This window comes from Saitoella complicata (assembly GCF_001661265.1).
Source record: "Saitoella complicata NRRL Y-17804 unplaced genomic scaffold SAICOscaffold_6, whole genome shotgun sequence".
NCBI classification, from domain to species: Eukaryota; Fungi; Ascomycota; class Saitoellomycetes; order Saitoellales; family Saitoellaceae; genus Saitoella; species Saitoella complicata.
Window position 1 is genome coordinate 42,468 of NW_017566997.1, and position 25,456 is coordinate 67,923.

The window sequence follows — 25,456 nt, forward strand, 5'->3', positions numbered from 1 at the left end:
CCAGTAAAAAAAAAACCCAAAAATGCTAAAGAATGTATACCATGGTATCCGCAGAAGTTTACTCGTCACCCTTGACGTTTTGTGCGACCCACTCAGCAGCTCTCTCCTTCACCTCGGTGACACTCACATCGTCACCATGCTCCTTCTCGAAACCAAGCCACTTCTTGAAGATGAACTTGGCCTTCTTGCTCGATAACTTGAGAGCCAAGACACGGTTGAAGAGACGCCTGACGGCATCGGTCTCACCATGGGTAGTCTCGAGATCAAGGAGGATGTTCCACAGATCAAGACGCTTGGGGTATGAGCTAAGAAGACCCTCGAAAATCGTGCGTCCACGCTCGGCATCACCAGACTTGAACTCCATCTGCGCAAAACGGAGAATAGTCTTGATGTGCTTGCGCTTAGGCAAACTCTGAAGAGCACGCGGCAAAAGAGCACGAGCATCCTCGATGCTGCTGTTGTCGACCAGGAACTGAGCAAAGTTGCTCCAGACCTTGCTGGACTGGGAGAACTTCTTGACAGTCTTCTGGTGAAGCTCCTTCGCAGCCGCGATCTTCTGAGAACGGCCAAGGATATCGCAGAGGTGACCGTACACCTTTTTAGGCTCGTTGTACTGGCAAGCGCGCTTAAAGACATCTTCCAGAGTCTCTTCAGAACCGAAGGTGTTCTCCAAGTTCATCATAGCAACCCAGACGTTGAGCTTCTCCTGCTCTTCGCGGTAGTTGATGCTCTTCAACGCACGCTCTCCAATCTCACGCGCTTTCTCGATCTCAGAAAGCTGGAGCTGGAAAGCCATGTAGTTGATCCAGAGGAAAGAGGAGTCTGGCGAACCGATGAGCAAACGCTCGTAGTCAGAAGAAGTTTGAGGAGCCTGCTTGTCAAGGTCGGCGGTCTTGTCGATCTTAACGGCAGACTTCTTTGACTTCTTCTTCTTCTTGCTGGTGTTATCATCCTCATCTTCACTCTCTGAGTCAGAAGACTCGGCACCACCCTGCAGGGAAGCCATGACATCGCCAGACCAGTCGAAACCACCAACGGACAGAGCAGGCGCCTTCTCTGAAGACTCGTCATTTTCCTCGTCAGAGGCATCAGACATCTCCTCGTCCTCGACGTCATTCTCTTCAACGAAGTCACCCTCCTGCTCATCATCATCGCTGCCCTCGTCGGCATCTTCATCCTCAAACTCGAAGCCCTCCATGTCCTCATCATCATCTTCATCCTCGTCCTCCTCGCCAGACTCAAGGCCTTCGATCTCCATCTCCTCATCGTCTTCAGAACCTTCCTCCTCGGAACTGTCGTCCTCCTCATCGTCCTCCTCAGCATCCTCAAAGTAAGAAGACTTGAGACCGAAGGAAACACGACGCTTGTCGGTGTCGATCTTCAAGATCTTAGCCTTGACGAGGTCACCCTCAGAGTAAACCTTGCTCAAGTCCTTAATCTTAGTGTCGGAGACCTCGGCAATGTGGCAGAGACCCGAGACAGAAGAGTCCTGAACGCGAATGAAGAGACCATAGTCAACAACCTTGGTGACGAGACCATCAACGATCTGGCCAGCCTCAAGGTCAGTCAATTTGATTCCCTCAGACCTGGTCTCAGAGACGGCCTTCTTCTTCAAAGACATCTCCACCCTGCTGTGCTCCTTGTCAACGGAAGCGATGCGACCCTCAACGAGCTGGTCCTTCTTGAACTTGGGCTTCCAGTCCTTGACGTACTCATCGAACAACTCGGCAATCTTGACACGAGCGACAACATTGCGACCAAGCGAAACGTACAAACCGTTGTCGGCAACGTTCCTGACGTAACCACGGACGACAGAGTCCTTCGTGAGGTCACTGACGGTGTTGATCTCAGCATCGACCTTGGCGGCAGAGGAAGAGAGAGTCCTGGACACCCTGGTGGAACAGGCAATGCGCTTATTGGAAACATCCACCTCAACGACACAGACACGGACAATCTGGTCCTTCTCGAAGCCCTTGGTAGGCTCAGCAGAGTACTCGTCAGCAATATCGGTAAGGTAGACACGACCAATCAACTCATCGCTCAACTGGACAATCAAACCCTGCTCAGTAATCTTGGTGACACGAGCGGGGATGATAGCGCCAACGCTGAGAGACTCGTAGTTGGTGATAGGGTTCTTCAAGGCGCGGGCAGAGAAGTTTACAAAGTTGTTCTTGTCGTCCTTGCTGACAGCCTTGACCTCAAGAGCGGCACCGACAGGGTAGTGCTCAGCAAGGTTCTGAATCTCGTCCACATTGTCGGAGGCATCGAGGATGTTGACACGACCACGGACGTTGGGGTTGAGAGTAACGAACAAACCGTAAGCGGCAACATTGTTGACGAAAACGGTGTACTTCTCACCAACCTTAATATCCGCATATCCCGGGATGTTGACCTCAGCCTTCTTCAACTCGGAAGGCTTCATGGTCAACTCCAAGACAGTGGGACCCTTGTTGCTCTTCTTGTGAGTAATAGCCAAAAAGCGGTGGTTCTTCGCGTCGTGCCATCCAAGGACCTTAACGTCGATGATCTGGTGAACGTTGAAGGCCTTGAGGGGGTTCTTCTTGTTTTTGACATCCTTGTACGAGTCATAAATCTGAGAAGCATCAATGCGTCCATGAACATTGCTAGCGAGCTCAACATTGATCTGAGACTCCTTGATTGAAGAGATCTTAGCCTTAGTGATGAACCCGGGTTGGTAGTCCTCAACGCAGGTGACGTTCTGGTCGATAGGCTTAGCAGCGAGCGTCTTACCCTCCGGCGCAACCTTCTTCTCCTTCTTCTCCTTGGGCTTGTCCTCGACAGTCTTCAACTCCCTGAAAGTCAACTGCAACCTGTTCTCCTCGCGGTTGACATCGGCTACTGTCGCAGTAACGCTCTGTCCCTGGCTGAAAAGAGCCTGAACGGAAGGAACGTACTGCTCAGACAAATGCGCCTTCAACGCCAACCCGACAAGATTACCCGCAAAACCAACAAAGACACCAAAGTCAGTAACATTCTTGACGTATCCAACGACCTTGTCACCGACATTGACACCCTCAAGACTCTTGAGGAACTTGCCAGCCTTAGCGGCCTTAATCAAGGACTGCTTGTTCGACAAAACAAGAAGCTTGCTCCTCTCGTTCTTGGAGATAACAACGAGCTCCTTCAATGTCTGTCCGACGCGCAACTTGGTGTGAACAGCCTTCGCCTTCGTAGAATCCTCATCGCTCAACTGCGGCAAGGAGATAATACCCTTAATCATATCCGGCAACACAGAAACAATGATCTGGTCCTCAGGCTTATCAGCGACGGTAGCAGAAACGACACCACCAACCTCGACCGCATCGAACTTCTGGGACTGGCCCTGCGACCAAGCCGCAGGATTCTTGCACGAAACACGCATCTTCTCGTTCTCGGCATCGACGGACTGGACCCAAACGCTAACGGTCTGTCCAACACGGAAGTGATCACGGGGGTTAGAGATGTATGCCTCACTCATCTCCGCAACCGGCAAGAACGCTTTGACACCACCAAAGAACTCAACCAACGCACCATTATCCAACAACGTCACAAGGGTACCAACGGCATTCTGTCCGACCTCAACGCTCTCGAAAGATTGGATGAGCGGCAAATCAGAGTTCAACAAACTCTTCTTCAGGGTCAAGGCCACACGTCTCTTGGAAGGATCAGTAAAAACGACCTTTGCGTCGACGGACATTCCCTCCCTGAACTTCCTCTCCGGGTTCTGGAGGGCAGTATCGGCCATGTGAATCGTCGGAACCAACCCCGTAACACTATCCGTGATCTCAACAACAATACCAGCCCCAATAATCTTCCTAACCTCAACCTTAATGACCTCACCAACCCTCACATCCTCCACCCTCAAGATCTTCTGCTCAAGGACCTTCTCCTCCATGGAGACGATGTAATACCCATCAACAGGCGCCCAACCAACAATACGCGCACGATGGACAGAATCGAGTTTGTAAGCTCCAGTAGAAGCAGAAAGCGTCTCGATCTTCTTATCCGCTACACGCGAGATGTGGCAGAATCCCTGGATTCCAGAAACGCCCATATCCAACCACAACCCCTGCGTAGCCTCAACCTTCTTCACCTTCGCCGCCTCCACAATAGTTCCAATCGGCAAAGCCTCAAGCGGATCCTGACGAGCCTTGCCTTGGCGGATAGAGGCAGTGTTGAGCTCGAGCACGTGGTGGAGGAGAGACAACGCGACTTTCCGGGGTTCGGAGCCAGGGAAGGTGGAGATGACACGGGCGCGGATCGTGTCGCCCTCCTTGTATTTCTTGTTTGAGTTTGCGTCGAGGTGGAAGATGTCGACCGTTCCATCGACCAACCCATACAACTTCGCCACGAGACCTTGTGTACCACGGACGGCGGTAACGAGTCCGTTGACGGTCGTTCCAGGGAGGAGTTGGTCAATTGACGAGATTTCCTGTAGAGGGACGGAAGCTTTCTTCGATGTGATATCGGCGGTGAGTTGGACGATTCGGCGGGAGGCAGGGATACCAGTTACGGAGGTAAGGAAAACCTGACCTTCCCTAATCTTCGCAAACTCGAGTGTTCCAACATCCTTCTTTGCCACGAAACCAGTGATACCATTGATCCCGACATCCACGACAAGTCCGTGATCCTCAACCGACAACACAGCAGCTTGAAGCACGACGGTATTAGCGCAATCGTCCAACGTGAGTCCACCATTAACGAGTTCCGGGAAGAGAGAGAACTCAACCCTCTTCTTAAGCTTCTTCTCCACCGATCCCGTCGTGTTCTCGGTGACATACACCCGAACCCACTCCCCAACCCTAAACAAATCCTTCAAATCCGCACCCTCGACATCTCCATCCTCCGCATCCTCATCCTCCGCATTCTTCATCTCCGCATCCAAATTCGCCGACAACTTGGGCGAAACGGCAGTAATGGGAACATACCCAGAAATATTGTTCGGCAGCGCAACGACCATATCCAACGCATTGATGCTCGAAATCTGTCCCAAAACAACAGTACCCTTCGCCAACCTCTTGAAACTCAATCCCTCTATTCTTGGTCCCTCAATCTTTTTCTCCGTCTCTGCTTCATCTTTCTTTCCGCTCTTTTGCTGCTTGTTGGGCTTAGGTTTCTGTGTCTTCCTCCTCTTGGCCTCAGGCGCCGCATCTGAAGTCCCGAACAAGACGTCCCGTGTAGCTTCGTTCGTGGCTTCCTTGTACTCGAGGGGTGTCAACACACTCGCTCCACCACGGGGGAAATCCTGTTCGTCCGCACGCAGGGCGGATAACTCCCTCGAGACGGAGACGCCGTCGATTGTGCGCTTCTTGGAGGAGGAAGAGTCTCCTGGTGGTCCTGCCATTGTCGTCGCGATTTGCTCCCTCGACGGTGTACGGGTTGCTGCTTCGTAGGCCCGGCACTTTTTTGGGAGGGCGCGCAGGGGTGGAGGGCAAACTCTGAGATCACGTGGGACTAAGGAAAAGACTTGGGAGCAAGGAAATGTAAATTGTCAATAGCCGTCGAGTATACCGCTGAGCCTCTTCGTCAAGAATCCTTCTTTCTGTCTCTCCCATGGTATCTTTTGCGCGCTCCAATTCGTGTCCTGCCAACATCCAGTTACTTGCGCTGCTTGCGTCGACGTACGTCGCGTCTCCCATAGATTCAATCGTTCAATGCTCATCGCTTTCCCTTCTTCTTCTTTCCCTTGGGTTTTGGGTCAGTTGTTGCCTGTACAGGCGTCGCCGTCCCCGTTCCCGGCGCAGAAGAAGATGCGGGCGGTACGACCTCCGCCTGCTCCACCGATGCATCCTCCATCACGACATCTATCACCGCCTACATTAGCATCCCTCCACACATTCCTACTCTCTCGACACTACCTACCTTCATCCTCTCGAGCCTGTGCTTGACTCGACACCATATACCGCCCCAAACTCCCCAACGCACTCATGATCCTCCCAACCTCCGCAGCACGATCCGTGGTGTATTTGATACATGTTCCAGATACTGGGTCGAAGGTTTTTACGGTGAGATGTGAGTCGTTGACTTTTGCTGAGGCATGGTAGGTTGTGGTTATTCTTGTCTATATCACCATACATACAATTAGTTACCGTAACTTTGCGAAACGGTGAGGAGTGACGCGTACGGTTTGTGGGCGCGCTTTGAGGAGGAGGGCGGAGCGGTCGATGTATTCTGGGAGGGTGAGGGTTGAGGATTTGGCCATTTTGTGTTGCGATCGCGGATGGTGTAGGGGTTGCGAGGGAGCTGCGGGCTCGAGGGCAGCCTGTACGTCTCGGTGCCTAGCGGAGGGGACTCTACCAAATATCAACGATTTGAGAGAGGAAGGTAACGTTTTGAACAGCTGAACAACCGATCCCTCCATCAGGCCTTTGTCTTTCAAGGCCTTTTTATTATACTCACCAAGTTAGCACAACTTCAGCGTACCTCTCTTCTTCCGCTTCGTCCGATCCTCGGGGAACGCCCGGCACACCACCCAAACATTTTGAGACCTCACGTCCTACCGACGGCGTATGCAATCGTGAATAAACCCCAAGTACGGTATCAAGTGCAGGCTATACAAGCCTCCTTACCTCTCTTGCCGTCAAGATATACCATCAGCCTCCGCGCTGTCCGCTCCGGCGCAATAGCCCAGCTTCTCTCCCGTTACCACGAAGTCTCCCGCGGCCTACCCCCCACGCCATTCCCCTCCCTATCAACCCTCATGCCACAACCGAGATCGAAAGGAAAGAGCAAGTATTATGCGGTTGTTCGAGGCCGGACACCGGGGGTTTATAGGGATTGGGCGACGTGTGAGAGGGAGGTCAAGGGACACACTGGGGCGGTGTATAAGAGTTTTCCGAGTGAGGATGCGGCGAGGGAGTTTTTGAGGACAGGGGGGAAGAGCTCGGTACCGGATGACAGTCTCGCTGCTTTCAAGGCTGGGAGTGGGATAAAGAGAGGCGTGGCGGACGAGATAGACCTCACGCCATTCAAGAAAGCTCGTACCGCAGCACAACTACCAGCACGCCCACCCTCACCAATATCGAAATCAAAAGACAAAACCGAATGGCTAGAAGTCTACACCGACGGCTCCTGCCTCGGTAACGGGAAACGCAACCCCGTCGCCGGCGTGGGCGTCTACTTCGGTCCCGCAGACCCCCGAAACTGCACCGAACGTCTCCCCGGCCCAACACAAACAAATAACCGCGCCGAACTCACCGCAATCATCCGTGCGCTCGAACGTACCTCCAAGGGGGAGAACGTGCGGATTTGGACGGATTCGCAGTATTCGATTGGGTGTTTGACGAAGTGGTGGAGGGGGTGGGTTGCGAAAGGCTGGAAGGGCGCGACGGGGAAGGGTGTTGAGAATGTCGATCTCATCAAAAAGGCGCTCGAGCTCCTACGGAGACGCGGGGTTGGGAAGATTAAATTCGAGTACGTGCGCGGGCATGTCGGAATCCATGGAAACGAAATGGCAGATCAACTCGCCGTGAACGGATCCCTCCACGGCAGCCCAATCTCTCGAGAGCCGAGCCTACCGCCTTCGCGTAGCCCAACACCGGAGTTGGAGGAGGTTATGCCGAAGATTGCAGTTGGGGCTGTGAGGAAGAGTCCGGAGACGGGGGAGATTGAGGAGGAGGAGTATGTTGATGATATGTTGGAGTTGACGGAGGAGGATTTTAGGCAGTTGGATGAGATTGCGGCTGAGAAGGGGGAGGGGGGTGTGGGGCGGAGCCGGGGTGGATAAGCGAGTCGAGTAGGGTTTTGGGAGGATGTTTTATTCATTGCATTTGCATCAAACCGATGACACGGTTTAACTAGCGTGTGTAAGATAGTGCGTACACAGCATGGTAACAGCATTTATGATCAGAATAGAGGATGACGCCAGAATTCTTCGTTCAGAGAAGTTTTCATCGTAACGAATTGCAGTGGGCGTGATCAACACGACCATCGAATTACTTATATCAGATACCCCAAAGATACTCCGCCATTCCAACCCATCTCCACGCAACATCACACCTCACCTCCCCCCACCTCCACCTCCCCATCCTCCCTCGTAGTCTCCCAATTCATCAACACAAACCCGCCAAACACCAACCCCGCCCCAACCCAATACCCCCCACCCACCTCCCTTCCCCTCCACACCTCCCCCCCCAACGCCAACGGAATCGTCAAACTAATCCCAACCGTCGCAGTCAACGGCGTCGTCAACAGCGTACTCCATGCCCACAAATAATCCGACACGAACGCGATCCCAGCATTAACTGCCACGACCGCTGCGATGGTACGAGAGGGCGGAAGGGAGAATGTCTCGATGGAGAGGTAGGAGAGGAGGGGGAGGAGGGGGCCGAGGAGGGATAGGGAGAAGAGTCCGACGAAGCCGAAGAAGAGGGACATGGAGATTCGGGATTCGGAGTTGATGCGGAGTTTGAGGAGGACGGTGTAGCAACCATACAACCCCGCTCCCGCGAGCGCCAAGCAATCGCCCCAGATGACGATTCCACCTTTAGAGGGTACGGGGTTGGAGACGGAGGAGGATGAGGAGTCCGATACTGCGACGAGGATGACACCGAAGATCGAGGCGCAGAGTGCGGTGAATTTGAGCCAGGTGAAGGTTTCGACACCGAGCAGCGCTCCGAACGCGAGGGTGAAAAATCCGGACATGGAGGAGATGATGGTGAAGGAGGAGACGGTTGTGTAGGCGAGCGACGCGTTCCCGAAATAGTTTGCGAAGAACCAGAGGAGGGAGAAAGTGAACGCTAACCGGATCGTTTCTTTTATTGTGAGTTTGTCGGAAGTGGTGGGGGCTTTTGAGGTGAGGGATGATTGGTAGGAGTTGGAGCGATGGAGGGGTCCGGGTTCGGGGGAGGACGTCCGGCTGAGGAGTGGTGTACGAGACTGGACGTCAAGATCCGCTGCGGCTCCTTCCAAAGCACGCTGCGTCTTCCTCCTCCTCCGCTCTTCTTGTTCCGCATCCCATGCCTCTAAATCACCAGTATGTATACTCCGCGCTGGACTCGGTGTCTGCGCCCAGAATACAACGCCTGGCTGTGCTGCTCCTGCTTTCTTCGCAGCCCGTCGTTCCCGCCATCGACGGAACGCGAAGGGGATGAGGAAGAAAGCAAAAGTCCCGGTGTTGATATAGGTTATCAGAAATGGCTTGAAGTATGTCTTTGATGGATCTTGTGATGATCCGAAGAGTGCTGATATGATGAATGAGGATGTCACCCTGGCGAGGAACAGTAAGATTAGAAGTTCGCGAAGTGGAGGGGTATTCACTCACCACATGACCACCACCACCAGTAAAAGAGCGATACCCGCTACATGTCTCCGGGCCTTCGTCGAGGATGGTCGGGACATTGGGAATCTGTGAGGATGGACGAGGATGGGTGTATTTTGGGATTTTTGCGGAGCACGCAACCTGCAAGCCTTCAATATACTTGCATGGGCAGCCGAAGCCGAGCGGGAGCTGCTTGAAATGGTCGCAAACTGTTTTGATGGAAGGTGTGGCACCTCAGCTGGTCTTTTTCTGTTCCCATGTATCGTCTTCCAACAGTCCGTCCACCGACGTCGGGGACCCTGCTGCCTGGCCATACGGACTTTGCATGAAGCGACCCGAGCGCGTCTCCGCGTATTACAAGTCAACGAAAGTCGACAGTCGCAGCAGAAGTTTATCAAGAGAAGCTCGAGCTTACTGGTCGCATTCAGCAGGTCTTTACATCCTGGGCCATCCGCTGTCCGGACAGCAAGAGCTTGCGCAGCGTTGTCTTGAACCTGATAGAGACCGTACGCGTGGACGTACACCCTGATCCGGCGCATACACCCCCCCCTCTATCCACCGCGCATCATCAGCGCAACTCCAGCAATGCTCTCTTTCAACGAGGCTGACTTGCTCCGTGCAGGCGATCTCTCACTCTCCGAAAACGACTGGGATCAATTCGGACTCACCTCCGTCACAATCCACCACAAAAACGACTCCCCAATCGACCTTTTCGACATTCATGCCCGCGCGCCCTTCACCGTCTCCGGGAACCTCAAAATGACGCAAACCGTCAAATCCTACCTCCGTCCCGGCCGTACTGGACGACCAATACAGACGAACTCGTTGGTGCGCGTGACGGTTGAGAATGTTACGAAGTACAGTCTGGAGGGAAAGGAGGATGGGCCGACGAGGATGTTTGTGCTCGGGGGGTGTGGGTGGTATGAGTTGCAGAGTGCTCAGCCGGGGTTTGAGGAGATTTATGAAGGGATGAGGATTAAGGCTGCGATGTGGGATTGGTTTAGTGAGAAGAGATTGGATTCGCTCGCGACGGATGAGGAGTGGGGAGTGGATGACCCACGACCACAGGGATTGCTGGAGTTTACGTGGGATTATATGTGTCAGGCACTTGTGGATGATTGGAAAGAGACGAATCAGTTTGCGCCGACGCATCCTGCGGCTAAGGATGCTGCGGCTGCGGTGTTTGACAAGTGTCATCTGTTTTTGATGTTTGAGATGATCGCGAGGGATGTGGAGTTTCAATATGAGAAGACGGATTTCTTCAAGGAATTGGGAAGGCGGCACAGAGCCGATCTCCGGTTCGCGAGGGATATCAAGACCGGAAAACTACGGAAAAGGGGAATGCCTTCAGGAAAGGCCGCATTCCTGGCAGCGACGGCAAAAGTCACCATACCCCCTCAAACAGTGAGAGCAGCAGACGAGACAGATGCGCGGGAGGCAGGAAAGGATGTACACGAGAAGGAAGCCGCGCCTGAGGATATGCCACCACCAAAGCGAAGACCTGGACGACCGAGGAAATCAGAGACGATGTCAACGCCTACACAGCGCGCAAGAGCGGTTTCTGCTTCGAATACACCGGGAGACACCCCCGTGAAACGACCAGTAGGGAGACCCAGGAAATCACTCGTGCCGGTCGATACGCCTGGGAAAAGTGACGAGTCATTCGGACGGCGTAAATCAGGACGTGTACAGACTGGATCGTCGCCATACCCCGACATGTCACCAGCATCAATGAACGTGGATAGCCCAAGACGTACACGGGAGCGAAGAGTACCGGCTAGAGTGGCGGAGAGTGTGTACCCAGTGTCACGATCCCCACCCCCCGAAAGACGGCGGTCATCAGCCGCGGTAAGGCGTGAGAGTACAACAGCGGCACCAAAACACACGCCGAATCCCAACCCCAACCCCAACCCCCACCCCCGAAAACGACTAATGTCAGAGCCAGCGGAGGAGGAGACGATGATGCAGGCTGTGCGTATGCCTGCTGACCCGACGCGGTTGTGTTCGGATTATGTGCCTAGTGAGGATGAAGATGATCGTGTTCAGGCGCCTGAGATCAATGTGTTTGAGCTATTCGTCTTTATCGACGGGCATTTCGCGCGGGGGAAGAAAGGGAGGAATGCGGAGAATGCGGGAGGACTCGTCAAACCCGTCGCACGCTTCTTTGGACTTCGAGGTCTTGAGGCGAGGGCGTTGATGGTGAAACACGCGCAGGAGTTGTTGAGTATTTTGGAGAGGAACAAGAAGACGGAGTTGGCTGTTTATGTACCCTTGGCGACGGAGTTGAATTTGTATTTGAGGGGGAATTTGGTACAGTGGCCGAAGAGGGTTAGGCGGGAGCATGAGCCGAGGGATCGGGAGGGTGGTGGGCACCACCATGGGAGGCGGTATGTGGAGAATGGATCGACGATTGTGTGGCCGGCTTCGCCGGAGGTTGTGCCGCAGGGACCGAAGTATGAACTCATCCGTGGTGATTTCTGGGAGTTGAAGAAGATTTGGGATTTGCTTCAGCACCGTCTCGATTCGAACCGATCGACAGTCTTGTTGGAGCACCTCCTCTGCCTACTGCGAGACGAATGGGGCGTGGACATCGAGATGGCTGATGACCTCGTCTCCGCACACGTCGAATCCCTCCTCCACCACATGCGCAAAGACAGCAAAGAATGGAGCCGAAGCCCGATTTATCGTGATATGCAGTTTATGCAGCAAATCAAACAATCACTCGGTGAATGGGATCCGGAACAGAAACGGTATTTGGGCGCAAAGGATGCGCATGTGTTGACGAGGAACTCGGCCGTACAGCAATCTGGTGCGAGGGCACGGGAGTTTGCGACGATTGTGTTGGATAATGGGCAGAGTATTGATGTTAATCAGTTGGCTGGACGCGGACAAGTCATCACGATGGAGAATTATCAGCATCAGCCGGAGGCGCATGCGCAGCCCCAGGTGTTTGATGGGAGGATTGGGAACGTGTCGATGGTAGAGGATGACGAGGATACGTCGACGATTATGGCGAGTATCCCGAGACAGAGGGTGTTGGATCATGTTGATTCTGTGACTGCGGAGAAAGTCTCGGCACTTGCGGCGGAGCTCTTGCACAATAGGCCTGAGTCTGGGGAGAATGTGGAGGGCAGCGTGCCGGTTACCGTCAACTCGCTTCTATCCGAGAACCGTTCAACGCCGACTGCGTCATTGCATCCTGAGTCGAATCAGTCGCCAGGTAAAGTTAACCAGCACCTTCAGCATCGACCTGCACAGACGCTATTCACTGCACGTCGGCCGCCGAGTCCGATATACCAGGCTCCGCCACCACCTGGGATGAGGTTGAGTTGGAGTGCGTCGCCCTTGCCGAATGATGCGGCGACTGTTCAAGAACCAAACGTTCAAAAGGCGATGTCGTGGTCGAACAACAATGTGCCACAAGTCCATCATCAACCGCAGCAGCAGCAGCAACCCCGCTGGCCCCCACCCTCCCAAGACTTTCCCCCAAAGCCCCCGGCTCCCTCTTCCTTCGCCCAACCCCAAAACCCAAGTAATCCCCCCGCCCCCTCCCCCGCCCTCGGCCAAGGCTTCCAATCGAGTCCAGCATGGGGCGCAGCACTCCAAGGTCCAGCAGTGAGTTATGGAGGCTCGAACGGGGGTATGCCGTATATGCAGTGTCCAGCAAGCGGATGTCCCCAGATATTCTTTAATGCGAATACGGAGGCGGGGAGGAAGGAGGTTGCGAGGCATGTGCAGGGACATGGGCAGCGCCAGTAGGCATGGAACATTAGGAAAGGAGATATAACAGGGACGGAAAACTGCAGGCGTTACCTCAAATCAAATATTATAGTCTATAAGCTACAACACCCCAGCCCTCCTCATCACCCCCTCGAACTCCTCCAGGCGCACTCCATCACCCCTCCCCGACGCAATCTCGAGCATATCCCGTAACTCGTCATCCGACACCTTTCCCTCCTCTCCCAACTCCCTCGCGACGCGCCGGAGATCATCGAGTCTTATGACACCTTTCCCGGTATCGTCGAACAGCATGAACGCGCGCTCCACTTCGGCGTGGATGTCCCGTGTTTGAAGTTTTAGGGACACTACTTCTAGAAAAATCTCCCATTCCACCGCACCCTCCCTATCAGGATCGAGCGTGCGGATGATACTTTGGAGTTCTTCGCGGGTATTCTCAAATTCAAACCCGAGCGCACGCATCGCCATTCGTACATCGGTTGTTGCTATCTCCCCGGTGTTGTCTGGATCGAAGAGGGAGAATGCGTCATGGATGGCGGATTCTTGGTCGGAGGTTAGGGAGAGGCGTTGGGCAGCTTTTGAGGGTTTTTTGGTGCTGGGGCGGGGGGTTGAGGTGGTTGATGATGGTTGGGCTCGTCGTGGGGGCCATGGGCGGGTTAATTAGGGCTTGTCTGACGGATCAAGAGCTTACCATTCTTCTTGGAGTTTGTGGGTGCATTCGTCGGTGTACGTGGTGCGGGTCGCAGGGACTGCGTCGGGTGCAGAGCTGATGCCATGACGTATACGTAGGGATTGTGGGACGACGCTCAAACGGCCTCGAAGAAGTAATTGGAGTGTTGTCATTGTTCGCAAACACACTGCCTCTGCCTCTGCCTCTGCCTCTTAAGCTTCATGGCAACACCGATGATGTCCGCGGCAAGCCCGCCGCCGTCGGAACGCAAAGGCGGCCCGTGGCTCGACGGAAAGTTAAAGGGCTCGAATGGAGCAGATAAACGACTCTGACACTTGTATTTGCCCTGTGTGCAGTCCTCACTTAAAATTATTCTTCATCTCCCTCAGCTTCTTCATAACCTCCACTTCCCCCTCCACCCCCGTCGCCTCCCCTACCTCCCTCTCCCCAACCATCCTAAACACATTCCACCCCTTATCCTCCTCCAACGTAAACTTCCCCGTCGTCACCTCATTCTCCTCACAATACTTCTGGAGTTTCTGGATGGCAGGGTTATGCGGAAGAATGGAAGCGGCGAATTTGATGTTGGAGGCGGTGTATTCGTGGCCGGGGAAGATTTTTGTTGTGGGCGGGAGGGAGGAGAGGGTTGCGTCTAGAGCTCTGTGCATTTCGGCGGCGGAACCTGGGGCGTTACGGTGTTAGCTTTTAGTTGAAAGGGAGAGGAGGCGGGGAAGGGATGTGGAAGGGGCGGACCTTCGAAGAATCGACCACAGCCGGCGATGAAGAGGGTGTCACCCGTGAAGACGGCTTTCTCTCCGGTCGTCTTGTCCTCGACGTAGTAACAGATCGAATCTTGTGTATGGCAGGGTGTCGCCAACCTATTATCTCCTCCTCAATTAGCCGCTGCTCACACCCATCACCCCGTTTTACATACCCAGTTACATCAAGTTCTCCGATCTTCAACTTCTCACCATCCCTGACAATGTGCGTGATGGGTTTACAGTCGAAACCGCCATAGGCAGTAAGGTTGGGGTATGCCGCAAGGATTTGTTTGTTACCGCCGGTGTGGTCGCCGTGGTGGTGGGTATTACTGTACAAAGAACGCGATTAGCACATCCGAAAATATGCTAAACCGGCAAACCACGTACATCTATCGACGAGTCAGTAACGTGCTCGAATGCGACACTAACGTGGAATGGGACATACCAGGTATTTGAGATTAATCTCACCACCCTCGACCATCTTCTTCAAGACAGCCAACACCGCCTTCGGCTCAGCTGGATCAACAATCGCAGCGTCCTTCGTTTTGTCGTCAATCACCAAATAAGCGTAGTTATCACCAGTGCCCTATATCCCCGATCAGCGGCTGTTCGGCTGTTTTCGCCGTTCTCACTGCGAAGATTGAAGGAAGGGGAGAGGTACCTTCCACATGGGAATATTGACGATCTTCATTGTGCGGGTTAGAGAGGGTATACGAGATGCGATAAATGGTCGGATGGATCGGAGCATGCAATTGAGATTGGTGGTTTGGTTGGTTTTGGTGCAGCAACTGTTCGGCCGAGGTGAACGCGGGGAAGGGACGTCATGGCATACCAGGGCGTGCAGAGAGCCTGGGAAGATCGAAAGTTTTAGTCAACATGTTCTTAGGTTCAATTATTCTGGGATTATAGAGAGATCGAAGACTGTCCACACCATCCAATCGGCTTCGCAACCCACTCCCCCTCCCACCTCCTCCACCTCCCAGCCCGTCCCGTACCCCCTCCCCTCTCCCCTCTCTGTTCCGTAACAACCCCCTCCAACCCCTTCACCCTCTTCTTCCACATCTCAACTTCATTCTCGACATCCTCAATCCCCCGCCTCTTATTCGTATTGTTCGGCTTCACCTTCAGGAACGCTTCAACTAATGGCATCAAGTCGCCAATATCTTCTTTGAGTGTTTCGTGTTCTTTTAGGAGGGTGCGGAGGAGGGAGGAGGTGTAGGCGTTGGGGTGGAGGAGACATTTCTGGGCGATTGTGGTGGGGTCGAGGGAGTCGTCCGCAGATGAGGACGAGCTGGTGGAAGAGGGGCCAAAATCGGAGGTTAGGGAGAGGAGGTGGGAGAGCCAGACGACGATTACGTCGGCGTATCCAGTTACTGACTCCGCCAACGTCTCCTCCTTCTCTGGCACGACCGCAGTCAACGAGATCAGCGATGGATCAAGCTTGTACAGAGATCCATTCGGCAAAGCGGTGATTGTATCCAACAACGCCGCAACAAGCATCGCCGCGAACTCTGGTAGTGCCGTATCCAGCTTCTGTAATAATGGCATCCACAACTTAACCTGATCCTTAAACAACATCGTCTTCTTCTTCCCCAACGGCACCAACGCCTTCAACTGCATCAACCCCCTCACAAACGCCGCCAGGTTCTCGGGCAACATACAGAATTCTGTACACTCCCTCACCAACCCCAGCGCATCCTTATTCTCCTTCGTCGTGTCACCAACGCGTAATGGCCTACTGGGATCCTCCTGCCTCAGCTTCCGCCAGCGTCGGAGGAGGTCTTTTGCGCGGGTGTCGAGGGCTGCGGCGGCTTGTGCCCGTGCGTCACCTCCATCTCTGGTTCCCTCTGCAACAGACCAGTAGTTGACCCATAACCACTCCATTGCTCTCCCAACAGCCGTTCGCAATACGGGCAATGAAGGGAGGGTGTCGTGGGTTCCGGCATGTCTGATCTCCACAAACATCGCCGGTAAACCGAGGTTCTTCGCCAATATCTGCATCGGGACCGCGAATTGTCCCTGTTGTGCCGGATCCAACAAGCCATTGACAAAACGAATGAGCGCCATGCTGTGCGAGAGTCGGAGAGTAAGGGAGGGTGTATGAGGCGGGAGGAGGAGGGTGGAAGTTAGGTGCGCCGTTGATTCGACGGCATGAGGACAGCGTGTTCGCAAGCTCCAGGCTCGGACGCGAGCGAGTGCGAGAGGACGGGGATCGTGGTCGTAGGTTTGCGGAGAGGTGGAGGGGTAAAACCATGATTTCACCTGGTCAAACTCGGCTGTTGAGGACCATGGTACAATTCTAGCTTGTCTGACCATCTTCAACCGGTTACACGAGCAGAACAATTTAGAACTGTCGAGGAGGAGTTCGCAGTGTTGTACGGCAATCTTTTCGTTATCGATAGGAATTCCGTTACCCTGAGGATTTTTGTATGCGCGTTTAAGTCATCGCAGCGATTAATGGACTCTCTCGGTGAAATCCCGATCCTAACCCCGCCATACAGTACTCCCCAAAAACCTCCTCGATCAGCAATCCAACAATGACCGGAAAATCCCCGCTGGAGAAGGGAGGGATGAGCAACCTCGCACGAGCACTCGCACGGACGAGATCGAATTCACCGCGTTCGCCGGGTGCGAGCAGTCCGCGTGGGATGGAGGTCGTTGAGGAAGGCTTGCCGCTGGATGGATCTGCGAAAACTGTTGCGCAGGATAATGCTGAGCCTGAGCCTGAGCCTGAATCAGATGAGGAAGAGATTTTGGAGATGCATCCACTTCCTCCTCTTCACTCGTCCTCTCCCTCGCAGAACCACGGTGCTAGCCACTCCCGCTCGATGCTGTCGCTATCTTCCTCGCATGGGTCTGGTATCCAGATCCCGGGCCGGCCACGACGACGGAGTTCAGCTCGATCCCATAATACAGTGTTTCCGACAAAACTGAACAGAACGGCGTTGTATGTGCACAGTCTTTTGGAGGTAGAGAGAGGTGGGAGGGAAGCACATGCCAACGGATTCAGCTCGAGTGAACCGGGGAGTCCGAAGATGAAGGCGGCGGATGCGACAAACACGCTATCGAAGAGGGAGTTATCTGAACTAGCTTTGGGTGTGCGGGAGCTGTCGAAACATCTAGGTGTGTACCGCTGCTTCATCAACAGATCATCGTGATGCTAACAATCGCTACACAGGCTCAGCTCGCATGAAACTGCGTATACGGAACATCCTGATCGTCACGAAGGACAGTGATCACTCCCTCGTCCCACTAACCCGGGACGTAGCAACCTGGCTCCTCTCCCAACACGTGCAACCATCCTCCACCTCCTCGTCCTCCTCCCAACCCCACCAAAACCACAACCACTCGTCCTCAAGCAAATCAAAGGGCCTAAACGTCTACGTCAACCACCAATTCGAAAACTCACCCAACTTCGACGCAGCCGGAATCCTAGCCGAAAACGGATCCTATCACAACCGCCTAAAATTCTGGACACCCGAACTCTGCGCAAGACACCCCCACCTCTTCGATTTCGTCGTCACGCTCGGCGGAGACGGAACAGTCCTCTTCACATCCTGGTTATTCCAACGTGTCGTACCACCGGTGTTGTCATTCAGTCTTGGTTCGTTGGGGTTCTTGACAAAATTCGATTACGCAGAATTCCGGGAAACCCTCACAAACGCATTCAACGACGGGGTAACCTGCTCCCTCCGCATGCGTTTCGAATGTACCGTCATGCGCGTCCGCCGTGACCCTACCTCCAACCAACCTCTCTTCTCGACCGGCGACATCGACCACGACATCCTCCAACACCACAACAGGTGCGTCGACGGCGGAGGCGAAGTGGGCGAGGAGACGCATGAACCGACAGAGAGTTATAGCGTGTTGAATGATTTGGTGGTGGATCGGGGACCGAATCCGTTTATGAGTAGTACGGAGTTGTATGGGGATGATCAGCATTTGACGAGTGTGCAGGCGGATGGGTTGTGTATTGCCACGCCGACGGGGTCGACTGCATACTCCGTACGTCTCCACCCGCTCCCCCTTCTCCCTTTTTACAGTGCTGATATGAGATGACCGTAGTTGTCAGCAGGAGGCTCGCTCGTCCACCCCGAAATCCCCGCCATCCTAATCTCCCCAATCTGCGCGCACACCCTCTCCTTCCGCCCCCTCCAGGTCCCCGACTCCATGACGCTCCGTATTGCTGTCCCCTTCGACTCACGCTCCACCGCTTGGTGTTCCTTCGATGGACGGAAAAGGGTGGAGTTGAAGCAGGGGGATTATGTACAGTTGAGTGCGAGTCGGTTTCCGTTCCCGACGGTGTTGAGGAGTAAGCAGAGTCAGGAGTGGTTTGAGAGTATTAGTCGGACGTTGAATTGGGTATGTATTGTTGTCGTTCTTCACCCCCTTTTGTCGCTTTCTTGAGGGGGTCGGGTGGAATTTTGGCTGATATAGGTTGGGCAGAATGACAGAAAGAAGCAGAAATCGTTTTCGTAGAGGGTGTGTTGTCTCTACAAAGGCGCTGAACACATGTTGGTGCTCTAAAGTATTGCTGACGTGTGTTTCGCACAGGCAAAGAGGAAGAGAGAAGAAAAAAACAATTGCGTCTCTAGAGGAGAAAGCTCTTGAAGAGTACAGTTTACAGTCATGAAGAGGATCGAGGGTGCGGTCTGTGAGTTTCGGAGTTTTGTATGGTTTCGGTATCTCATTTTCGGACGAGTTATATATGAACAGGTTTCATCATCCCTTTTCCGCCCTTTTCATACTTGTGTATCCGTGATATCTCTTCACCTGCTTTTCCCCGAACCGACTACGTGCACATCGACACGCCTTCCCTCAACTGGTAGCGAGCAATTTCTTCACCCTATCCCCCGCAATCTCACACATGGCCTCAATCGCATCCTCAACCTCTCCCCTCCAGACCGTATCCCGCACAGCGACAGCGACAGCCCCACCCCCCCTCCTCCCCCCCTCGATCCTCTCCCTCATATCCTCCATGATCTCCCCCCGTGATCGTCCATTCACAAAAGTAACGTACCGGAGTCCGGGGAAGGTATCCTCATATTCCCGATTCAGCTGTACGAGGGCTTGAGTCTCGTCCGGGCCGCCGCCGAGGGAGGATTGCTCGGATTGGGAGTGTGTTGATTCGACTTTTTTGGCGCCGAGACGGGGGTGTGCGGAGAGGATGGTTAGGAGAGATTTCATCGCGTGCGCAGTACTGGGTGACTCTTGATCTTCCGTTATGGCGGTGGAGTACAGGGAGAGGAGTTTGGTGTGGATGTGTGCGATGAGGGTGGGGTAGTCTGTTCGTGGTTGCCAGTCAGACTCGCGGAAGACGTGAATGAACAGCGGGCAGAGATGAACCTGGGAATGAATCTTGTTGTAGACCGGGGAGGACTAACTCCACCAATGCCGGAGCAGGCTCGAATAAGTGACCCAGGATTTGCACGATCTCCTCCCGAGGCAGATCTGAGATTGATGAAACTGGTGGGAGGGTAAATACCATGATGAAGGAGTTGGCGGTGGTGTAGTGTTTGGGGGTTCATCTTCTCGGTATATATCACGCATAAGGTGTGGGGGGAGGGAGTGCATGAGAGCCTGGACGTCATCCAAACAGTCGAGATCAGAGCATTCATTCAGCTCCTTCGATCTGACCAGTTTCCCATAAGATCAGGTTTTTATTGCACGTCCAATAGCTGTTCATCAATTGTGGACGTCTCCCAAAGCCGGCACTCGACGACAATGGCACCCCTCACCACCGACCTCCCCCACCCAACAACCCAATGGTCCCTCCTCCAGGAACGCTTCTACCGCAAAGTCGAGAAATACACCCTGGACTGGCACCAAGACGGCATAGATCTCGACGAGTATCAAGTCGTTGGTGCGAGTTGTGGTGGTGCAATCGGTGGGATAGCCGCTGTTAATTCAGTTGAACGCACAGTACTGATCGTGGGTGGTTTACAGCGTTGATTAGGGATGAGAATCGGATACAGAATTATACGGGGAAAACGGCGACGAGGCCGGCGGTGTTGGTGTATAGCGCCAGTGGACGACTCATACGGAAAATTCAGGTAGAAGCAATCATTTCTGTTCATAAACGGAATGCTGACGGAGATGGTTGCTACAGTGGGATAAATCACGAATCAGAGGAGCTGGGTGGTCAGATTCCGAAAGCCTCATTCTCGTGACAGAAACTGGAATCGTACGGTGTTACGACCTCAGCGGCGACTTCTCACAATTCAACCTCGGAAAGGTACACACATGACTGCAAACATTCTACATATTACGCGAAAGTGCTGACTAACACCATGTACAGGACGCCGAAGATAACCTCATCCTCTCCGTCCGATTCTGGTCCCGCGGCCTCGTCGCCCTCCTAGGCAACAACCGCCTCACCTCAATCTCCCGCTACGACGAACCCCGCCCCCGACTCCTCGCATCCCCCGGTCTCTCCCCCGATGCGTCAATCACCGCTTGGTCGATCCTCCCACCCGAACACACGCTCTCTCGACATGTGGAGTGTTTGTTGGCGACGAATGGGGGGAGTGTGTTGGTTGCTGATGCGATTGAGAGTCAGGATCAGATGTTGACGCAGGGTCCGTTTTCGCATGTTGCTGTTAGTCCGGATGGGGCGTTTGTTGCGTTGTATAATCAAAGGAAGGGGAAGATGTGGGTTGTTAGCGCTGATTTCCAGCGGAGTTTGAGTGAGTGGGAGAGTGGCCGCGCAGGCGAGGAGGTACGGGAAGTTGTGTGGTGTGGGAATGATGCTGTCGTCGTTACCTTTGAGGGCGAAGTGGTGGTTGTTGGCCCGAGTGGTGGTGTATTGACGTATTACTACGACTCCACCCCCCACCTCCTCCCCGAAATCGATGGTGTCTCGATATTGACAACCGAGCACTACGAACTCCTCCACCGCGTCCCAGACTCCACCGCCGCAGTCTTCAGCATCGGTTCAACACACCCTTCCTCAACCCTCTTGGACGCATTAACCCATTTACACAATTCCGCACCGCAGGCGGATGCGGCGATCCAGCTTATTCGTCCGAGTCTGGCGGAGGCGGTTGATACGTGTGTTAAAGCCGCGGGGGTGGAGTGGGATGTTGGCTGGCAGAAACGGTTACTTGAGGCTGCGGGGTTTGGGAAGAGTTATTTGGAGGGGGAGTTGGGTGGTGCTGGGTGGGCGGGGGTCGAGGAGTTCGTAGGGATGTGTGAGGCGTTACGGGTGTTGAATGCGGTACGATACTACGAAATCGGTATTCCGATATCGTGGGAGCAGTATCAACGCTTGGGGCCGGAGATGTTGATCGAGAGACTCCTTGCCCGCCGTCAACATTTCTTGGCCCTGAAGGTCGCGGAAAGTCTCCATCTAAGCACAGAAGCGATTTATGTCCACTGGGCATGTACCAAAATCAGACACTCCTCCGCTGACGAAGACGAGATTGCGCACACCATCATCACGAAACTCACGCAGGGGAAGAGTGGGAGGAGGGGCGTGAGTTTCGATGAGATTGCGAGGACGGCGTATGAGGAGGGAAGGGTGGGGTTGGCGACGAGGTTGTTGGATCATGAGCCGAGGGCTGGGAGGCAGGTTCCGTTGTTGTTGAGTATGGAGGAAGATCGGGGGGCTCTTGGGAAAGCGGTGGAGAGTGGGGATACTGATCTTGGTATGAGAACGTGCTGGCGATGGCCGATGGCACTGCATGTGCTCGATGGCTAACAAACACGTCCTCATAGTATACTTTGTGCTGTTGCATCTAAAACGGAAATACTCCCTCGCGGAGTTCTTCCGGTTGATCAGCGCTTTCCCCATCGCGATGGATTTGGTGGAGAATTATGCGAGGGAACAGGATGTGGAGTTATTGAAGGATTTTTATTATCAGGATGATCGGAGGGTTGATAGTGCGAATGTCATTTTGAGGGAGAGTTTGGAGCAGGTAAGTGATGCATGTGGGTTTGTGAGTGGTGGAATGGAGTGGCTGATTGAGGTATAGGATTTGCGGTCACGACTGGACAAGTTGGATCTTTCGATGAAGCTGTATCAGGAGTCCAAGGAGCACGTATTTGAAGTAAAGGTTTGTGCGAAAGTCTCTGCGATTCGGGTTCGCCGATGAAACTAACCTTCTGCACAGGCACTCCAAGAATCCGCCCGCCTCCTCACCATCCAAGAATCCCTCGAAAAAGACATCCAAGACGAAAAATTCCTTAACCTCTCAATCTCCGACACGATCTTCAAACTCATTGAACTCTCCCAGCCCTCAAAAGCTGATAAACTCCGCAAAGAGTTCAAAGTCCCCGATGCTCGATTCTGGTGGATCAAGATCCGCGCGTTGGTCAAGAATCGGGATTGGCACGAATTGGAGCAATTCGCGAAATCGAAGAAGAGTCCGATTGGGTATGAGCCGTTTGTGAACGAGTGTATTGCGAGTGGGAATAATACGCAGGCCGCGGCGTATATTGCGCGGTGTTCGAATTTGACGTCGAGGCAGAGGGTAGAGTTATACGTGAAAATCAATGACTACAAGGGTGCTGGACAGGATGCATTCAAGGCGAGGGATTTACTGATGTTGCAGGAGTTGAGACCGAAGGCGCAAGGATCAGCTGCTCGGGAACTGGATAGCTGGATCGCACAGTTGTCTACAAAATAGAGCAAGGACGAAATATACCGTGATACCAGCTGTTCATTATAGAAAACATGTATTATCAATACCCCGTGTATAGTCACGACTTAATCCCAGGAATAACGCCATATAAGAAAAGCGTCCGCCAAAGTAATGTCCCCAAAACCACAATCAAACGCCATATCCGCACCACAGAGTCCACAGTTCTTCGGACAAACATCACTTGAGCCACCTCATAGCTCCCTCCCTCATCCTCAAGTTCCATGAGCCAATGTCTTTCTTGACTGATTGCTGAAACTGTCTCAGTGAACTCAAATCTGTCCTCAACTCCACCACCGGCGGCGTAGGCAACTCATCCTCGCTATCACTACTATTACTTCCATCATCACTCATCAACGGCGGCAACGTAATCGGTTTTCTGAACGAATCAATCGCCAAGCGTAACTGCATACGCAACGAAGCTTTCTCGATCTTGGCTTTCCTGATCTCGGCGTCTAACTCGCGCTTCTGGAGGTTGGTCATCTGGCGGAGATGCTCGTTCTCGGCTTCGAGGGTTGTGACTCTTTGTTCGAGGTCGGAGTTTGATGTTGAGATGGATGATTCGTCGATGGCAGATGAGGCGCGGAGGAGTTGGACTTTGAGCATGGCTATTTCCTTCTGAAGTCGCGAGTTTTCGTTTTCGACGACGTTGACGACGGCGCGGGTCTGAATGCGCTTGGCTTGGTCTGCGTAACGGAGTGTCGACAGTCCTTCTTCGTAGTCGGAAGGGGAAACACAGGCAATCATCGCCGTCCTTGAATTGCCACCCAACGAGTCCTTCAGCAACCACGTAAGAACCGAGTCGCGATAAGGGATGACGGCGCCCTTTGCATCCTCAGCAAGTCCAGCAATGACACGTCCGAGCGTAGTGAGTGATTTGTTAATGTTTGCACCTTCACGGAAGCGAGTGCCTCCTGCCACTGCACCAGTAAGGGCGACACGCTCGGACCCGGCAAGATCCACGAGACGGAACCGGGAGTTTTTCTCAGTGATAGCGGAGCCAGAACCGGACAATTGGGCGATAGAGAGCGTGAAAACAGCATGCGACCGAGACGACGCGTCGTTCATGTTCGTTGGTGCCGTCGTACGCGTTTTGGATCCCATTTCCATGAAGCGAAGAACATCATCGAAAGTATCCGCGGTCAACTCCGTAAGATCCTCGACATAGGGCCCTTTCGTAGGGTCCTCGCGGACACGAAGATTGTGTTTCGAAGCTGGCTTGAGAAGATCGCGGACCATCTCATTGTAAACTTCAAAGTAGGAGACCTCGATCTTGAACTTGCGGCCTTTGTTGGTAAGCTTCCCGATGCGGGCAAAGAGGTCACCACAGAGGCGAGGGATCAAGCCAGGTTCTGTGTGATTTCCCATCATCGTGTGACTTTTACCTGATCCAGTCTGTCCATATGCAAAGATACAGCAGTTGTACCCGTCCATAGCATGGTCAAGGAAATCCTTTCCGGCGTGCTTGTAAACGCCGTCCTGGTTGATGAAGTGCTCGTCGCCTGGGTTGACGGACCAGAAGGATTTATCGAAAACGAAAGATTTGATCTCTTCTCCAGGTGCAGCGCGCTTCGATGACCGTGCTGCGCCTTTATCCGCGTCGTCTGGGCGGGATATATGCGTGGTTTCGGTTTCGGGATCCATACGGAGAAGACATTTTGCTCCACGTTCGAGCTCTACAAGGCATTGTCAGCATACAGATCTAAGACCTTTGAGATATGACCATACCTCGCGTATTTAAAGGACGGGCACGCACGAAAACGCGAACGTTAGCCGGTGTTTGGCCGGACATTGTTGTGGGTATCGAGGTGTTATCGAAGGGGACGCACGGCAAACGGTAGAGCGACGGCTTCAAGAGAGTGATGTAGTCTTGAACGACTGTATGCTACGAACGCGACAGCTGACGGCTTGATTAGGACCTCGGAGGTGTTTGCTGGTGTTCAGCCTGGTTTGTTTTGCTGCTGCAAGGCTTCGTGACATCGCATTAGCGCGGATGTGATCCGAAATGCCGGATCAGGCAATATGGGAATTGACAGGTCGGGGTGGAAACATACCAACAGAAGATTATGGGTGAGATCAGAGCAGAACAAGACAAGATAATATTATTTACATTAGCAGTATGTACAAAAAAAAGCCAGAACACTCCCACGGACTCCTCAGTGCCCATACCCATCAAAATAATTCCACGGCGCCCCGGGGGGAGGGCCATAGAACTGATATTGCGCCGGAGCAGCTTGGAGGGGATCATAGGACGGTACAAACCAAGGTTGAGATGGCCCACCATTCACTGGAGCAATAGGATGCTGAGTCAGGCTTGGTGTTTGGGTTCCACGAAGCTCACATGCCCTCCGATCATGCCTGGGGCGCCTGCATAAACCACAGAGCCTTG

At 53.6% G+C, this 25,456-nt stretch overlaps 13 protein-coding genes across 13 annotated transcripts; 4 read left to right on the forward strand and 9 right to left on the reverse strand.

Moving 5' to 3' along the window:
• Positions 1-5: 5 nt before the first annotated feature.
• Positions 6-5,365, reverse strand: SAICODRAFT_89933 (nucleic acid-binding protein). The gene is made up of 2 exons (XM_019171667.1): positions 1,135-5,365; positions 6-1,056 (listed from the first exon to the last, which is right to left on the reverse strand). The coding sequence occupies exons 1-2, from the start codon at positions 5,342-5,344 to the stop codon at positions 59-61; spliced, it is 5,208 nt and encodes a 1,735-aa protein (XP_019025425.1). The 5' UTR covers positions 5,345-5,365; the 3' UTR covers positions 6-58.
• A 104-nt stretch (positions 5,366-5,469) lies between these two features.
• SAICODRAFT_70054 (uncharacterized protein) lies at positions 5,470-6,202 on the reverse strand (the record flags this gene model as incomplete). Its single annotated transcript, XM_019170532.1, has 3 exons — positions 5,470-5,804; positions 5,863-6,061; positions 6,125-6,202. The coding sequence occupies 3 exons, from the start codon at positions 6,200-6,202 to the stop codon at positions 5,659-5,661; spliced, it is 423 nt and encodes a 140-aa protein (XP_019025426.1). The 3' UTR covers positions 5,470-5,658.
• Positions 6,203-6,531: 329 nt separating this feature from the next.
• On the forward strand, positions 6,532-7,889 carry SAICODRAFT_208086 (uncharacterized protein). The gene is made up of 2 exons (XM_019166330.1): positions 6,532-7,665; positions 7,720-7,889. The coding sequence occupies exons 1-2, from the start codon at positions 6,701-6,703 to the stop codon at positions 7,724-7,726; spliced, it is 972 nt and encodes a 323-aa protein (XP_019025427.1). The 5' UTR covers positions 6,532-6,700; the 3' UTR covers positions 7,727-7,889.
• SAICODRAFT_17875 (uncharacterized protein) lies at positions 7,861-9,339 on the reverse strand (the record flags this gene model as incomplete). Its single annotated transcript, XM_019165872.1, has 2 exons — positions 7,861-9,208; positions 9,263-9,339. 2 exons carry the CDS (start codon positions 9,337-9,339, stop codon positions 7,993-7,995), a joined length of 1,293 nt encoding a protein of 430 aa, XP_019025428.1. The 3' UTR covers positions 7,861-7,992.
• A 383-nt stretch (positions 9,340-9,722) lies between these two features.
• SAICODRAFT_17876 (uncharacterized protein) lies at positions 9,723-13,195 on the forward strand. The gene has a single exon (XM_019165873.1). It carries the CDS (start codon positions 9,845-9,847, stop codon positions 13,016-13,018), a length of 3,174 nt encoding a protein of 1,057 aa, XP_019025429.1. The 5' UTR covers positions 9,723-9,844; the 3' UTR covers positions 13,019-13,195.
• SAICODRAFT_6082 (EF-hand) lies at positions 13,100-13,773 on the reverse strand (the record flags this gene model as incomplete). Its single annotated transcript, XM_019169800.1, has 2 exons — positions 13,100-13,629; positions 13,689-13,773. 2 exons carry the CDS (start codon positions 13,771-13,773, stop codon positions 13,100-13,102), a joined length of 615 nt encoding a protein of 204 aa, XP_019025430.1.
• Positions 13,774-14,026: 253 nt separating this feature from the next.
• On the reverse strand, positions 14,027-15,119 carry SAICODRAFT_6083 (Metallo-hydrolase/oxidoreductase; the record flags this gene model as incomplete). The annotated part of the gene is made up of 6 exons (XM_019169801.1): positions 14,027-14,349; positions 14,421-14,545; positions 14,602-14,757; positions 14,801-14,817; positions 14,874-15,014; positions 15,090-15,119. The coding sequence occupies 6 exons, from the start codon at positions 15,117-15,119 to the stop codon at positions 14,027-14,029; spliced, it is 792 nt and encodes a 263-aa protein (XP_019025431.1).
• Positions 14,938-16,813, reverse strand: SAICODRAFT_208054 (Las1-domain-containing protein). Its single transcript, XM_019166329.1, has 2 exons — positions 15,090-16,813; positions 14,938-15,014 (listed from the first exon to the last, which is right to left on the reverse strand). The coding sequence occupies exon 1, from the start codon at positions 16,742-16,744 to the stop codon at positions 15,332-15,334; it is 1,413 nt and encodes a 470-aa protein (XP_019025432.1). The 5' UTR covers positions 16,745-16,813; the 3' UTR covers positions 14,938-15,014; positions 15,090-15,331.
• Positions 16,814-17,463: 650 nt separating this feature from the next.
• On the forward strand, positions 17,464-18,907 carry SAICODRAFT_34016 (putative NAD+ kinase; the record flags this gene model as incomplete). Its single annotated transcript, XM_019168327.1, has 4 exons — positions 17,464-17,551; positions 17,607-18,433; positions 18,494-18,790; positions 18,875-18,907. The coding sequence occupies 4 exons, from the start codon at positions 17,464-17,466 to the stop codon at positions 18,905-18,907; spliced, it is 1,245 nt and encodes a 414-aa protein (XP_019025433.1).
• Positions 18,908-19,150: 243 nt separating this feature from the next.
• On the reverse strand, positions 19,151-19,661 carry SAICODRAFT_29485 (uncharacterized protein). The gene has a single exon (XM_019167426.1). The coding sequence runs from the start codon at positions 19,613-19,615 to the stop codon at positions 19,247-19,249; it is 369 nt and encodes a 122-aa protein (XP_019025434.1). The 5' UTR covers positions 19,616-19,661; the 3' UTR covers positions 19,151-19,246.
• A 7-nt stretch (positions 19,662-19,668) lies between these two features.
• Positions 19,669-19,924, reverse strand: SAICODRAFT_29486 (uncharacterized protein). The gene has a single exon (XM_019167427.1). The coding sequence runs from the start codon at positions 19,914-19,916 to the stop codon at positions 19,731-19,733; it is 186 nt and encodes a 61-aa protein (XP_019025435.1). The 5' UTR covers positions 19,917-19,924; the 3' UTR covers positions 19,669-19,730.
• Positions 19,925-20,152: 228 nt separating this feature from the next.
• Positions 20,153-23,055, forward strand: SAICODRAFT_54693 (vacuolar protein sorting-associated protein; the record flags this gene model as incomplete). Its single annotated transcript, XM_019169310.1, has 7 exons — positions 20,153-20,315; positions 20,375-20,481; positions 20,538-20,663; positions 20,727-22,074; positions 22,145-22,344; positions 22,402-22,482; positions 22,540-23,055. 7 exons carry the CDS (start codon positions 20,153-20,155, stop codon positions 23,053-23,055), a joined length of 2,541 nt encoding a protein of 846 aa, XP_019025436.1.
• An 85-nt stretch (positions 23,056-23,140) lies between these two features.
• On the reverse strand, positions 23,141-25,016 carry SAICODRAFT_77697 (kinesin-domain-containing protein). Its single transcript, XM_019171074.1, has 2 exons — positions 24,796-25,016; positions 23,141-24,743 (listed from the first exon to the last, which is right to left on the reverse strand). The coding sequence occupies exons 1-2, from the start codon at positions 24,857-24,859 to the stop codon at positions 23,248-23,250; spliced, it is 1,560 nt and encodes a 519-aa protein (XP_019025437.1). The 5' UTR covers positions 24,860-25,016; the 3' UTR covers positions 23,141-23,247.
• Positions 25,017-25,456: the final 440 nt, after the last annotated feature.